This window comes from Argentina silus, assembly GCF_951799395.1.
Source record: "Argentina silus genome assembly, chromosome: X".
Taxonomy (NCBI): domain Eukaryota; kingdom Metazoa; phylum Chordata; class Actinopteri; order Argentiniformes; family Argentinidae; genus Argentina; species Argentina silus.
The window spans coordinates 36,015,863-36,031,790 of NC_139653.1; the positions used below are offsets into that span (position 1 = coordinate 36,015,863).

A 15,928-nucleotide genomic window follows, 5' to 3' on the forward strand; every position below is an offset into this window, starting at 1 on the left:
GGTGGATTGATAGATTTTATTGATTTTATAATGTTTTTTGCACATTTCTTATAATTCTAAAAGGATGTAAAGCATTTGAACACTTTGGAGAGATTTCAGGAGACCTGGAGAGGTTTCAAGGGAACCACTCACAAAAAGCTGTATAACTACTGTTCTGTTAGCAGTAGCAACACAATTCAATTTGCACACATGTTTTTGACAAGTTGCTGAGGCACTGTGATATTTTATTTGCACTTTGTCTCCTTGTCATGTGTAGTATGTTATTCTGAACTATGATCTCAGCATACCCATACAAACTTCAAGTTGTTACCTATCAAATGGCATCCTGCTTTTGCATCATTTCATCATATTTCTAATGTTATAAGCAGTTTAGTTTGGGTATGTTTTTTAGGCAGAAATTAGTCAAATAGGGCATAGAGCTTAAGAGGTTAAACAGTGCTGTGTCCCCGTTGCGTACAGGGAGGCTTTTCTCTTCGTGCGATTACCTTCTGTGACCAGAGAAAACTCTGTATTGATATAAGACGCCTTCACCTCAACACAATTTCACCAAGATGCTAACAAAATATTGCAAGCCAATATTTCCATCAGTTTTGCTTCTTGCAGCTCTCAAAATATTATTCCCAATTCCGCTAGATAAAACAAAATATTGCACTACAAATTATTAGGTTGCAGATGCGACTGCTGAACCAAAGTTACACAACGCTGGTTCTGTATTGATATAGCTGGTTCGGTAAGAAGCCGGAAGGTTCACTTGCATCCTAGAGCTGTGAACATCATGTATTTAATTATAATATGTGGTACTCCTAAACTCCTAACCACTTGACACCAAATTCTACTGGATCTGAGACCTATAACTAACTAATTACAGTAACTTCAAAGCATCCCAATGTCAAAATGTGTTAAAAAACACAAAATGTGTTAAAACATGTGTTAAAAACACACTGCTATCTGCTTGAGCACTCCTCATTAATGGAGCTAGCTCTGACGTTACCACTGAACAGCTCCCAGTATAGCAAACCCAGAACCCACGGTTACATTGTTGAAGCTAGAAAACACCAACCATTCGCTGTCAGACTCTAATAAAGAACCCCCAAAAACTGAACACAGAACTCATATCTCTACATACTGAAGAGTTCTTACTACTATTCGCTACATAACTCCTCACCAGGTACACACTGCTATAGCGTACCGGTACGTGTAACACGCGCAACACAACCTATGAGAAGATAACGAGACAAACAAAGGTTTAACTTCCCTATTTATCAATGGGATTGGCAGGCACATCGCTGGAATGGATAGAGGCGATGTTCTTGTTGGGCCTTGCCCACCCAAACGCGGCAGGAATATCTGTATCCGAGTCATTGTGAAAGACACCCATGGGGGACGTGATCTCCAGGTGAAACTAATTCTTGAGCCCACAGGCCGAGAATGCGGCCTGTGGGCCCAATCAAAATATCTAACTATGTGGCAGCTAGCAAGTAGTACGCCGAACCTTACTAGCTGACAAGAAACCCAAAACCACTGTTGGTGATTCTGGTAGTAAACCTGCTCGACCAAAACAATCCAGAAAATTGGGCTAAAAGAACCCCAACCAGATGATGGTAAGGTAAAAAACTGTTTAACCATGGTGGAGTGTTGCATACTCTGCTCTTTTAAGCCTTGTCCCTGAGACATGTGATGATGTTTTGCTTATGTGTGAATCAGTTGTCCGTCACCTGACTTAAAGTGTCCCACCTGAATTCACATAAACTTCATTTACTCATCTTCAAAGTTAGACAATTCCTTTGTCTGAATCAGTTTATATTGGCCATTTGGCCCACTGGGAGAAGTAATTGAAAGAAGAGGGGGCAGACTTGGTTTGTCCGCCTTCACTCCGTCCTGCCTTGGAGAGAAATGTATTATTCATCTCCCAGACTGGTTTCTTCATAAAGATCACTTTACCGACGCACTGCACTTGAATGGTAATAGTATTCTGTCCAGAGCCTTGATCAAACATGCATCCTCAGTTTAGACCAACCGTAGTGTTGTCTCTCTCTTTCTCTCTCTCTGAGAAGTACAGCCAATCGATTTCAGATTTCAGGGGTGCAAGGGGCACATGGTGCATAGAAGTCCTTTTTTACCATGTACATCATTGTCCCAATCAGATTGGAGACACTGCATGCATTTAGATACCTTTCCTCTCACTGACCCTCCTAATGATCAACTCACTTAGCAAATGCTATGGTTGAGGCAACCCAGAGAAGAGCAATAGCATTAACAGCAGCAGTGATTAGATTAGAGTTAATTGGAAATCTGGTGGTCCTAAACTATTTATTCACAACCTTGCAAGCCTATAGTTTTTAGCAGGAAGCATCTAACATTTCTCATAGTCCTGACAACGTGCACACTGTTTGTACAGAGCACATTAGCATGTCCACCAACACTCCTATCAATCAATTAGAGGGCTTTTTCTTCCCTCCTCTCATTATCAAACCTTGATGTCGTTTCTTTCGACACTGAGGTGACGTAATTTGTTCTGTTCCTCCTGTCCTCTTGTCCATTTACCTTGGTTCTTATTTTTAGCATCTGAAACTGGGTGGCCAAATGTCTGCACAATTCTGAAAGCTCTTTCATCTTCTTCTGTTGCTTGATTCTGAGTAAAGATTGTTTGTTTGGGATCTCCAATGTTAAAAGAATGTGTATTTAATGGGCCCCACTCTGTTTTTGTGCTCTCCTCTTTATTATTTCTTAACTCACCATGACATTGTCTGCTTCACCATATCACTGAACCAACTTTAGCTATGCTGTTAAATTATATGTTCCAGACCGGTCTGTTAAAATATTGGCTCCTTTGTCACCTTACAAGCTATATTTCCCTCAGCGTTTGTATATGGTCTAGCTACCACTTTTGTTTCATCCAATGTGTAATTGTGAACCAAGAGCGCTACTGTTTACCTTGGCGTCGAGTGCAGCTAAGGTTACGTCCGACACATGGCGGGTTCATTCACCCCAGCCTCCCTCTCATAGTTACTCAATTGCCTGATTAACCTAGTGGTTATTAGCACCGACCTTAAACTCCCTATCGCACCCTCTACACTCTTCCCTGCAGGCTCTCCTCTGCTAAGCTGTGAGGAGTAAGAATGCCTGGAGCTCAACCTTGTGTAACAGGCGGGTCATAGTTACTCACAGAGCTATAAAGATGGTGATTCTACCTCAGCTGACTACAAACAGATGTTTTTTTCTCATGAGGGTGGTCTCGTGTAGTGTAGCGTAATGAGCATATACAGTGCTTCACTACATTGGTTTTCAGTGGTCTTTCCACAGAAAGTTGCAAAACAGGCCTAAATAAACTGATAGAAAGGGATACTGAATATGAATAGAAGTATATGAATCTATGAATGCTGCAGAAAGGAATAATAATGAATACTTGTCTTAGAATCTATGGAAGCTGCAACAAACACACTTACATAACAACAAACAAAACAGGAAAGGGGCAGCTATTCCCTGAAAATCTTGACAATTGGCAACAAGAGCTACACCAAGTTGGCTACAGCCATTACTACTTTAGCAGTGGTACTTTCTCCTTATAGCTAAATCGATCTTGAGAATCTAGAAGATGAATACCCTTAGGCTCTACACTACTGCTCTGTGTACTTATGTTAGCCAATGTTAATCACCTCAATTGCAAAACCACATGGTGTGTTACCTGTGTAAAACAAAAATATATGTATATGTTTTTTCCCTTTCAAGTGTTTTAGGTTGACTGACCTTGAAATGCCCTCTCTCTCCCTCTCTCTCTTGGTATGCTGTGTGTGTGTGTTTGTGTGTGTTTGTTTGTGTGCATGCATGCGCACATACATGCATACATGCAAGCATGTGTGGATAATATTTAAACTTTTGTCGATGACCAATATTTGTATGTCACCGTCTTTGTGGTGATAATGGAGAGTAGAAGTTTAAAAGATGTACATTCTACTTTAAATATGTGTGTGGAGGAATGTGCATGCTTTAAACACAAGTTCAGTGGTTGTAGTTTGAGAATACCTAAGGCTGTCAATCAATCTCCTCAGAATCACTCAATGAAACGAGACAATGATGACAAGGCTAAAGAAGGATCTGACACCCAACAACAGAGCTATGGTTATGGCTCAACCTTGTATTATCATTCTGCGTTTTCATCTAATACTCATGTAATACAGCAGGGGGAATTTGGCCAATCTCCACTTGACTATGAGGATGAGAGAGTGGCTTTGGCCTTTGCTAGCACTGCAGACAGAAATGAATGGCAATCAAAGCTCCAGCAAGGAGAAATCAACAGGGACAGAGATGGCCACCTAAGTACAGTGCCAGTGCCAGAGGAGTGGGAGACTGCTACAGGACCATAGGGGTTGGCAGTTGGGGCTGTCCTGAGCCATGCCAGACTTACAATAAATGATAGATGAATGAGGAAGTTAATATATGAATGCAAATCTCTATGCAAAATCTCTCTTTGCATCTCCCAGACAGCCATGGAAGCATGTCTAAACTAAGATGCATGTTAGTAAACACAAGTGATAGGATGTAAACAAACCAGGCAGTAGCTAATTCGGGAACAGTAAGCTCACTCTTCCCTAAAGCTCAGTTTTCAAAACCATGTGATTACCCCCAAACATGATTCTGAGGTAAAAAAAATAAAAAAAATAAAAAAAAGTGCAATAGTGTCCCTTTAAGAGGCCATAGAAGGACAGTTGGGATGGGTAGTGGATGGAGAAGTGATAAAGCGAAGCAACTGTGTGAGGCACAAAAGTACCAATGTGGTAGAAGAATGCCAAATGGGGTGATACTGTAGAATGGAATTGCATCGACAGAAAGGTTGTATTAAATCATGTTAAATCAATATGTTACAACCCGTCTGTCTAGGGTAAACTAAGGGCCTAACACGCTACAGCAAGAATGCTGAATTTAGGTGTGTTGCAACACAAATGCTATGACTCAGGACTAAAATGAAAGAATATTTATTGTCCTAACAAATGATTGCCACAAGGGGACTGTGAACGGTGCCAAAGAAAATAACTTATTAAAAGAAAGTCCTAGCTACCTAACCACACTACTAAAAAAAACACATGGGGGGGGGGGGCACCCGTTCCTAACCTAATATTTATAACAGAGATGCGGCTACGTGATGCAAAGTAAACCCATGGGCAGCTTACCTATCCCCTTGTCCCTGCGTGTGAAAACAAAAACAAAAATAGTGATACTGTGTATAGTTTTAAACCATAACAAGAAACAGCTGAGCAAAACACTATACTGTGTACAGTTTTAAACCATAACAAGAAACAGCTAAATAGGCACATGGCTTGGCTAATTAACTTTCAACAATAGACACCAAGCAAAACACGACAGACGACGACTCCTGAACAGAGGACAGGCTTTACATAGACAGACGGACAGATGATTGGTCCGGAACAGGTGCACGAATGATGACGGATAGGACTGACAGGCCAATTGTGGATGGACACCTGTGTGAGAGTGAGAGGAGGAGACAGATGGGAAAACAAAACACAGCACGACAGGAGAACCCACCCGCATACAGGACGAGGGACGTAACAAATAACACAAACATTGTACATTTGTATATACCCAAATGGAAAAATTGTATACAAAACTTTATGGGCTGTATTTTAACATCTTAGCATAAACACAGGCTCTGTCAGAAGCGCTGGAACTAAGGGTCATATTAGTAACTAACTCTACCCCAATTTTTCAGCACACTCAATGGCTATAAACTTTGGCTAAGTAGCTATACTGCATATCCTGCCTTTGCCAGAATTCAGCAAGCCACCACACCAGATGTGCAGGCAACACCTGGTCTTCATGAAATAACAGAAGAAAAGATCAATAGTCACACCAATACCAGTCATGGTAACTAAGTAAATTAAGACATAAGAACAATGGGAAGTGTTCAATTAGCCCTGCCCTTGCCATATTATACCACTTCATATTTTATATTATATATTATGTTTATCATTTGTCTTAATTATGTGTTAATTAAAGTTTGTAGCTACAATAAATATTAAACTTGATAAAAGCAGGGTTGTGCTGGGAAATATTCAAATGAGCCCCATCTTGCATGTTTCATATGTCACATTGTAGCAATGTCCTGTAACACAGAGGCGGACTCAGAATGTCGGATAAGGGAAAACCCTGTTTATTTACTCCGCGTACACGTTTAACTCTCGTATATGTCAGGTCCTGTTTGACTTTTCAGTCACCGCTTTCCAGCTCCCCCCGAAAGCAGAGGCACACACGTTAAACCATTTTGTTAACAAGGCTTCATTCGCAACAGGTGCGCAACAAAGCCTTGCTTCCGTAACCCTGGCCACGGTCCTGTAGCTCCCTCTACAGGCCGAACGCTGCATGTCCCCCCACATGATGTGTGTATGTAACAAGGTCTGGACACAGAGGTAATGTTCTGGGAATCAATCCCGTTTATTGGTCAGTAATACTTGGTTATTTCCCCTTTCCAGTCTCCGTGTATCCAGCGTCTCTTTTCCCCCCGCGACTTTTCAGCCCGCGTGTCTCAAGTGCCTCATCTTCTCCGCCACTCTCCTACTGAAAAGCAGAGGCACACACATCTTACGCCCTCCTGTAACGAGGCTTCATTCGCAACAGGTGTGCAACAAAACCTCGCTCCCGTACCCTGGCCACGGTCCTGTAGCACCCTCTACAGGCCGAACGCTGCATGTCCCCCCACATACCCCCACCGCCCGACATAGGCCGGGGATACGATGGCCAACAGCCTACTCCCCCCCCTGCACGGGAGAGGAAGTCTGCCACGACCATCTGCACCCCCGGTCTGTGCACGACCGAAAAGTTGAAGGGCTGCAACGCGAGATACCACCCGGTGATCCTCGCGTTCACATCCTTCATGCGGTGGAGCCACTGGAGGGGAGCATGATCGGAATAGAGGGTGAAAGCGCGACCCAGCAGGTAGTAGCAGAGGGCGCCGACCGCCCACTTGATGGCGAGGCACTCCTTCTCCACCGTGCTGTGCTGGCCCTCCCCCTCCACCCGCTGGGTCAGCAGTGCTCCCAGGCCTCTATCCGACACGTCCGTCTATAGGGAGATAGGGAGGTTAAAATCAGGCGCATACAGGACCATTTCTCCACAAAGAGCACCCTTAAGGGCCTCGAATGACCCCTGGCACTGGCCAAGGGACCCCAGGTCCGTCAAGGGACTGGCCAGCTCTGAGAACCCCGGCACAAACTGCCGGTAATAGCCAGCCAGCCCTAGGAACGCCCTCACCTCCTTCTTAGTCTTGGGCCGCGGGGAGGCGGCGATGGCTGCAGTTTTTTCAACCTGTGGCCGCACCTCCCCTCGACCCAAGTGGTACCCCAGATACCGGATCTCCCTCCGCCCGATCACACACTTTTTCGGGTTGGCCGTCAGCCCTGCCTGCCTCAGGGACCACAGAACAGCAGCCACACGCTGCATATGCTGCGCCCAGGTGTCACTGTAAATGACAATGTCCTCCAGATAGGCAGCAGCATAGGCAGAGTGCGGCCGCAGAATGCGGTCCATGAGGCGCTGGAAAGTGGCTGGGGCTCCGAACAACCCGAAAGGGAGCACCGTGAACTGATACAACCCAAGCGGAGTGGAGAATGCAGTCTTCTCCCGGGATACCGGCGAGAGGGGAATCTGCCAGTATCCCTTCGTGCAATCCAATGTCGTAAAAAACCTGGCCGTGCCAAGCCGGTCCAAGAGCTCGTCAACCCGGGGCATCGGGTAGGCATCGAATTTGGAAACCACATTAACCCGTCTATAATCCACACAGAACCATATAGACCCATCCGGCTTGTTAACAAGCACGATGGGGCTACACCAGTCACTGCGGGACTCCTCGACCACACCTAGCTCCAGCATGGCTTCCAATTCCTTGCACACAATGTCTCGTTTGTGTACCGGCAACCTATAGGGACGCGTGCGCACCGTTGAACCCGGCTGCGTTTCTATATGGTGGTCGATAAGCGTAGTCCGACCGGGCAGTGGAGAGAACACGTCAGCGAACCTAGCTTGCAAATCTGCAACGTCCGTGGCCTGGCTAGCAGAGAGGTGGTTATCAATACCGACCGGAGTGCTAATTTTAGATTTTGGGATTTCCGGTCCGAACTCATCTCTCTCTGGAATTATTGTAGCCAGAGCAACAGTGACCACGTCATTCCATTTTTTAAGGAGATTTACGTGATACACCTGCAAGCTATCCCCCCGGTCCGAGCGTACTACCTCATAATCCACGTCCCCCATGCGACGTGTGACCACAAACGGCCCTTGCCACTTCGCGAGTAATTTCGTGCTGGAGGTGGGTAACAGTACGAGCACCTTGTCTCCCGGTGAAAATTCTCGCAGGTTAGTTCCCCTGTCGTAGAGGCACTTTTGACGCTCCTGGGCTTGCTGCAAATGCTCGCGTGAGATGACCCCTAGGGCGTGGAGCTTTGTGCGCAAGTCCCTTCCTCCCAATTTTCTTTAAGAAGGTCTAGGACACCCCGGGGCTTACGCCCGTAGAGTAATTCAAATGGGGATTCAACTCCTGGTCTGGGGGAGGGCCCGGTATGTTGCCAATGCGGACGACCTGCCCCACCTCCATCACTGGGCAATCCGCCTGGACGTGGCCCGGCCGCCCGCAGCGCCAACACACCCCCCCTGCCGCTCAGGGTGCTTCCTGTGGGGCCAGGGCTGGTTCTCGACGTGTCTGCCCCTGCCATCTCGTCCTCGGGGCAACCCTCCTTCCGGGGGTTGGTCACCGGGGCTCCCGCGGTGGGAGGGAGAGATGGTCCTCCGCCAGGGTAACGGCGGCCGCGAGATCCTGGGGCCGGTGGTACTGGACCCAGGCGGTGGTCCGGGCCGGGAGCCCCGTGAGGAACTGCTCCAACACCACCTGGTCCCTGACCTCCTCCGGCGAGCTGTTCCCTGGATCCAGCCACCGCCACGTGCTGTCCTGCAGCCGCTGGGCGTAGGCAAAGGGCCGGCTCCCCTCCTCCATCGTCAGGGCCCGGAACCGGCGATGGTGTTCCTCCGGGGTGAGGTCCAGGCGGTCTCGAATCACCCGGGCTAGGGAGGGATAATCCCGCTGGGCAGCCGCTGGCAGGCTGTGGGCAGCGAGCTGCGCCTCGCCTGACAGGAGGGGCAACAGATGGTACGCCCACTCACTGTCCGGCCACCCCGAGATCCTCGCCGTCCCCTCAAACACCACCAGGAACGCCTCCGGGTCGTCCAGGTCCCCCATCTTCTGGAGCTGGACCTTGGGGGGACCTTGTGCCGACCCGGGCGCTGGTCCTGCTTTGATGGCCCCGACGAGCTCCCAGAGGAGGGCACGGTCCTCAGCCCTCGCCGTCGCCATCTCTCCCACCGCGGACTGCTGCTCCTGCTGCAGGTGGGCCTGCTGCTCCAGTATGAGGGTCATCCTTGTGATGGCCGCGCTTAATGTCTCCATTTTCCTTTACTCTCCACCTTTCCTCTGTGCCCCACGTTGGGCGCCAATGTAGCAATGTCCTGCAACACAGAGGCGGACTCAGAATGTCGGATAAGGGAAAACCCTGTTTATTTACTCTGCATACACGTTTAACTCTCGTATATGTCAGGTCCTGTTAGACTTTTCAGTCACCGCTTTCCAGCTCCCCCCGAAAGCAGAGGCACACACATCTTAAACCATTTTGTTAACGAGGCTTCATTCGCAACAACAAAGCCTCACTTCCGTAACCCTGGCCACGGTCCTGTAGCTCCCTCTACAGGCCGAACGCTGCATGTCCCCCCACACACATCATATATATTTCATATAGTTTTAACATATTTGATATATCTTGTCAAGTTTTCATCTAGGTATTTTTCATATAATTGTCCAATATATCTCTATTCTTTATGTTGCAGTAACACAGGTTTTTCCTGTGAAATGGGGGTGTTGTGAAATCATGCTCTAGCACTAGCGTCCTTAGCTAATTTCAGGGCTTTAGCTTAAAGGGATGGTTCAGCCTATTGTCATGTTTAGGTGAAATATCATCTTTCCCTGTGTTGTCCTCATAGGCCTGTAGTGAAATCCTCTCCTGTAGAGCGTTTTCTACTTTCCTACCCGCAGCACAGGCTTAGTGATCAGTGCCCTCTCCAACAGACAGGATTCCAATGCATCCTAAGTTAGCATCATTTAAAATACCTGCCAAAACTTCAAAGTTTAATTGAGAGTTACGCTTGAAAGGATTATTTGATGTGTGTTATATTGAAAATCAAACAATTACAGTATCTTTAATCTGACTTTGAATTAATAATAATAATAATAATAATATTGCCATTGATTCTTGAAGAATACAGTATAATTTATAATTTCCTCATGAGCTTAGTTCAACTGTCTTACCCCATCAAACCAAAATATAAGTTTGTTTTACTCTGTTGTTTGTAAACAATTTTGATCTCGTGGATGGTCAGTCCTTGCATCCATAGTTCTGTCTATGAATATGAGAGTGGCTGGGTACCAGTCTCATTCACCTGTGTCCGCTTGTGCTGCTACCGGGAACCATTCCAAACAATGTTGGAATTCATATTGATAGATTCAGATTCATACTAATCTACAATATACTCCCATAAATGTACACCAACATAACTTTGGGAAAGTTCAATTGACTTTCATATGCCATTATTTTGTGATGAGAGGACTAAAATCTCACTGGCAAAATCTTGCTAGCCAGACTAGTGTGGTAACTACATTTCCATCCCTGCATCCAAGTTCCATTTGCAACATATTGGAATCTTATTGCATTTTCACAAATCTTTACTATGTGGGAGACCGTACATGTATTGCATGTTTTTTATATCAATAAGTGGCTTAACATAATTTGTATGTCTACAAATTTCTCAACATATATACACTCACCGGCCACTTAATTAGGTACACCTTGCTAGTACCGGGTTGGACCCCCTTTTGCCTTCAGAACTGCCTTAATTCTTTGTGGCATAGATTGTGCTGGAAACATTCCTCAGAAATGTTGGTCCATATTGACATGATAGCATCACGCAGTTGCTGCAGATTTGTCAGCTGCACATCCATGATGCGAATCTCCCGTTCCACCACATCCCAAAGGTGCTCTATTGGATTGAGATCTGGTGATTGTGGAGGCCATTGGAGTACAGTGAACTCATTGTCATGTTCAAGAAACCAGTTTGAGATGATGAGCTTTATGACATGGCGCGTTATCCTGCTGGAAGTAGCCATCAGAAGATGGGTACAGTGTGGTCATAAAGGGATGGACATGGTCAGCAACAATACTCAGGTAGGCTGTGGCATTTAAACGATGCTCAATTGGTACTAAGGGGCCCAAAGTGTGCCAAGAAAATTGTACACCATTACACCACCACAAAAGTGTACACCATTACACCACCACCACCACCAACCTTTGAGTTACTGTTGCCTTTCTATCATCTCGAACCAGTCTGGCCATTCTCCTCTGACCTCTGGCATCAGTTTCTGAAATACTCAGACCAGCCCGTCTGGCACCAACAACCATGCCACATTCAAAGTCACTTAAATCACCTTTCTTCCCCATTCTGATGCTCGGTTTGAACTTCAGCAGGTCGTCTTGACCATGTCTACATGCCTAAATGCATTGAATTGCTGCCATGTGATTGGCTGATTAGATATTTGCATTAACAAGCAGTTGAACAGGTGTACCTAAAGTGGTCGGTGAGTGTAGACAGACATGACTAGAATCTATCATGAATGCTGTATGCCATATGCATCACTTGTAAGTTCCATACACAACATATAGACTGTAAATATTCCTATAATATATATTCCTAGACTTTTTATAAATCTCAATGGTTATCTTGAATTAGCATTGCATTGTAATTGGGCTGCACCAACTGGGACAATGGAACTGGGTTTTTTGTTTTGTTGTTAAATCAGTGGTTGTGTGAATGTGCTGGGTGTATTTGCTGTTTAATGGAATTGGCATTGTGTGTGTGTTGGTGTGCCTGTGTTCATATGTGCATATCTATCCCAGAGGGAGCTAGCTCAGATCGCGCATAGCCTTGGCCCCGTTTATGCTTGTGCGGAGAGGGACTTGAAAGAAGGCCCACAGCAGCACACTACACATCAGTATGCAACTGGATTGCAATGCTAATGAGAGTGTGTTGTCCTCCCCTCCATCATCCTCTTTATTTCCTCTAGATTGCTAACAGTGCAGCTGCAATACCAGGGGTCTGACGGGGTTTTTCTGTTTTGGTTTGTTTTAACAACTCTCAATCTTCTGTAGACTGTATTGGTGTCTGTAACTGGGTTGTTCTGGCTGAGTGTGCTGTGTTTGTAAGGCCTTGTGTATAAGCCCAGGAGGATAGAAGCATCCCGATAGTGAAAAATATTGAGGATAATAGTAAACATAGTTTAGCACCCCCTCTATCTTTATAACTACAGGGAGAGGGTGAGAAGGAGAAAAATAATGACAAAGACAGAAAAATGCAAGCAGAAGGTGAGAGACAGCGCAGGTAGAGATTGAGGCAAAGAGGTTGAAGAGTCTAGGGCAGATAAATGTTGAGTTGCATAAAATTTTTCATTAAATATAGCCCTCCTTCCTTTTTTCCTTCTGTCTTTTTAAGTGGTATAGAGAGGTTATCTTTCCATGTAATACCTGTAACATAACAGTACAAGACAGTAATGCAGATACACAAATGACAGAATGGCGGTGCCATGTACAGCAATTGCCCTGGATTCGTCTAATGTACAGAGAGCTTTGAACCCATGAACTGCAATTTAAATGTAAATGCTGGTCTAAAGAAACTTGATGAGTTTTGACATAATCCGATATCTGGAGCTGTTGTGTACAACCTGATCGAATCGATCAACTCACCTGTTTCTGCTCACTGCTAGTAATTGAGTCACCGATCTTCCCCTTGGTAACTAAGGCAAGTGTCAGCAGTACACCCGAGCTTTGGCATGGCACAGTGGAACGTTCAGGAGAGAAAATGGCTGGTCTGAGGCTATTATTCCGTTCATGTCTAGAAGTCACTATACAGACCAGAGGTCTCCTATAATCTTGATTTACTTGTATGGTAGGCATAGTAGCACAGGCAATGTGTTGCCAAAATGAAAAGTAATGAAATGTGTTAAAGTGATAGCAGGTGTAACTTTATAGGTGGGTGACTGTGACTCTGATTTATGCACAAGGTGGGGGCATCCAACACCTCACACAGTGGGCTTTATTTTCAGCCAGCGCCCCTGCCAGCCCCCGCGTTTGTGCTGACTGTTTTTTACACCGTTAAAATAGAGCCCAATGTGTTATAACTTTTATAATCAGGCCTCCTCTATCTCTCTCTCTTCTCTAGGCAATGTGTTTGTGGTGAGCCTAGCCTTTGCTGACTTGGTGGTAGCCTTCTATCCCTACCCCCTGGTGCTGTACGCCATCTTCCATGATGGCTGGTCACTGGGCGAGACCCAGTGTAAGGTGAGCAATGTCTGTCCATTCTGTCTGTTCTTTCCGTCTGTCTGTAAGCCCATACACCTGTCCCTCCATCCATCAATCCACACGTCCATCCATCCACTTATCCATTCATATGTCTATCTATTTATCTATTTCCCTGTTTTCTCTCTCTCTCTCTCTCTCTCTGTCTCTAGGTCAGTGGTTTCCTGATGGGCCTGAGTGTCATCGGCTCCATCTTCAACATCACAGGCATTGCCATCAACCGCTACTGCTACATCTGCCATAGCTTTACCTATGACAAACTCTACAGCTACCGCAACACTCTGCTGCTGGTGGCACTTATCTGGGCTCTCACCGTGGTTGCCATCGTGCCCAACTTCTTTGTGGGCTCTCTGCAGTATGACCCACGTGTCTACTCCTGCACCTTCGCCCAGGCCGTCAGCACCTCCTACACCATCACCGTGGTGGTCATCCACTTCTTTGTACCCATAGCCGTGGTTACATTCTGTTACCTGCGCATTTGGATCCTGGTCATCCAGGTGCGGCGGAAGGTGAAGTCGGAGGTACGACCGCGCATCAAGCCCAGTGATCTGCGGAACTTCATCACCATGTTCGTTGTGTTCGTGCTCTTTGCCATCTGCTGGGCGCCGCTCAACTTTATCGGGCTGGCAGTGGCCATCGACCCCCAGGCGGTGGCACCTCATATCCCTGAGTGGCTCTTCGTGGTCAGCTACTTCATGGCTTATTTCAACAGTTGCCTTAACGCCATCATATACGGCCTGCTGAACCAGAACTTTCGCAAGGAGTACAAACGGATTGTCATGTCTATGTGGATGCCCCGCCTCTTTTTCACGGAGACTTCGCGGGGCGGGACAGAGGGCATAAAAAGCAAGCCCTTGCCGGGACTCAATAACAATGAGCAAGTGAAGGGAGAGACTTTGTGACGCTCCCCACCCCCGGGTTTCCTTTCCCTCTTTTCGTGGAGTGCCATTTGTGTACTGTATGTAACTGACTGACTGCACCGTTCTACAGTTCTGCTGTACCTAAGCCTCATTGAACTCTTGATATGGTGTGGATTTAAGAGAGAAGGACAAAAAAAAGAAAGCTGTTTGACTGACGATAACTGAGTGTGTTTTTCACAATTCAAAGAGTGCCATTAATGAAGCATATATTCTAACTTGTTATGTATGATATCCTCATGTACACCTCAGGGTGCCTGCCTCCTCTGCTGCTGTAGAAATATGCATTTCAAAGTGGAAGCACCAAAAGTTTATCTATTTATTTTAGACACCATTTCATCCATGACATTTGTCTGAAAGACACTGTATTCAAAGTTACTTGTTATTTTCAGTTTTCCTCTATAAAAAAAGTATTTCACGCCAGATTTAATCTTGTATCATTTTTAACATTGATTCATCTTTATTTTGACATAAATAGTCACTCTTATTTTCAATCACTTGTTATGATAAGCATACATAAACGTACATCACCATTAAAACAAATCACTGTTGGCGTTGACAAACAAATTAATATGGTTGAAGCCCGAAGTTTCTACTTATACTTACCCATGGATTGTCAAAGGTGCCTGTTTTTATGCTTATATTCTCAAACTGAAGATTTGCCAAAAACTAACCAATACAATGTTCACACAGATTGAAACAGGGTTAGAGTCTGTATACATATAGACATATATACGCAGGATATCAGACTTAGCATAAGACACATCAGCAGATTCGGTAGTTTTAATCGACAGTAATCACATGCTATAATACCTTTATGAACTGAGCTAAATAACCTCATGAGGTTGGGTGCCATAACCCCCATAATGCATTCTTGGACACCGTCCTCAATCCTTTATAAGCACAATAAAGCTAAACTCGGATGACAGTGTACTTGCAGTTTACAGGTTTCAGCTATACTCTTAGTAATGACGAGTCATACATATAAATTCCTCTGTGCATTTTACACTTCATATCATTACCTTAAACAGCACAGTGAACAAATGTACTCAATGTGAAAAATGCTACTGTTTTTATCAAGTTAATCTTAGTACAAACCAAGTGAATTTATTCAGGTCATAATGATTGATTCCCTATCTTGTGATACTGTATTCCATGATGATGAAGTGCATGAACTTTGATAGCTTTGTTTTTTTGTTTTGCTTTGGATTTGAAGATACACGGTTTCTGATGACCATGTGAAAATTGCTGCTGAAAATGACGGTGATGATGAGGTAGAGAGGAAGATGCTGCTTAACTGGCATGTATGCATGTGAATGCACAGGGAGGATATTGGTTGTCAAGCTATAGGTTTGTTCTTTAAAAAAAAAAAAAAAAAAAAAATACAAGTGAGATACATTGTATTTATTGCTGTGGCTTACATACAGCATTCATAAGAATATCATCTTAAAAGGTTGTCAATGTAAAACTTTAAATGTTAATAAAAACCTTTATTTTTTAAAGCTACATTTTTCAATTTCATCATTACTGCTGTCCATTGATTTTGTATGGATG

The 15,928-nt window shown here is 45.0% G+C and overlaps 1 protein-coding gene across 1 annotated transcript in view; it reads left to right on the forward strand.

Annotated features, from left to right (window-relative positions):
- mtnr1ba (melatonin receptor type 1Ba) overlaps positions 1–14,359 on the forward strand; it is a gene marked incomplete at both ends in the record, with an annotated part of 50,514 nt that extends 36,155 nt beyond the window's left edge. The window contains 2 exons of the mRNA XM_083694911.1: positions 13,321–13,439; positions 13,610–14,359. Of these exons, the coding sequence (XP_083551037.1) occupies positions 13,321–13,439; positions 13,610–14,359 (869 nt within the window). The remainder of the gene's footprint in view (positions 1–13,320; positions 13,440–13,609) is intronic.
- Positions 14,360–15,928: the final 1,569 nt, after the last annotated feature.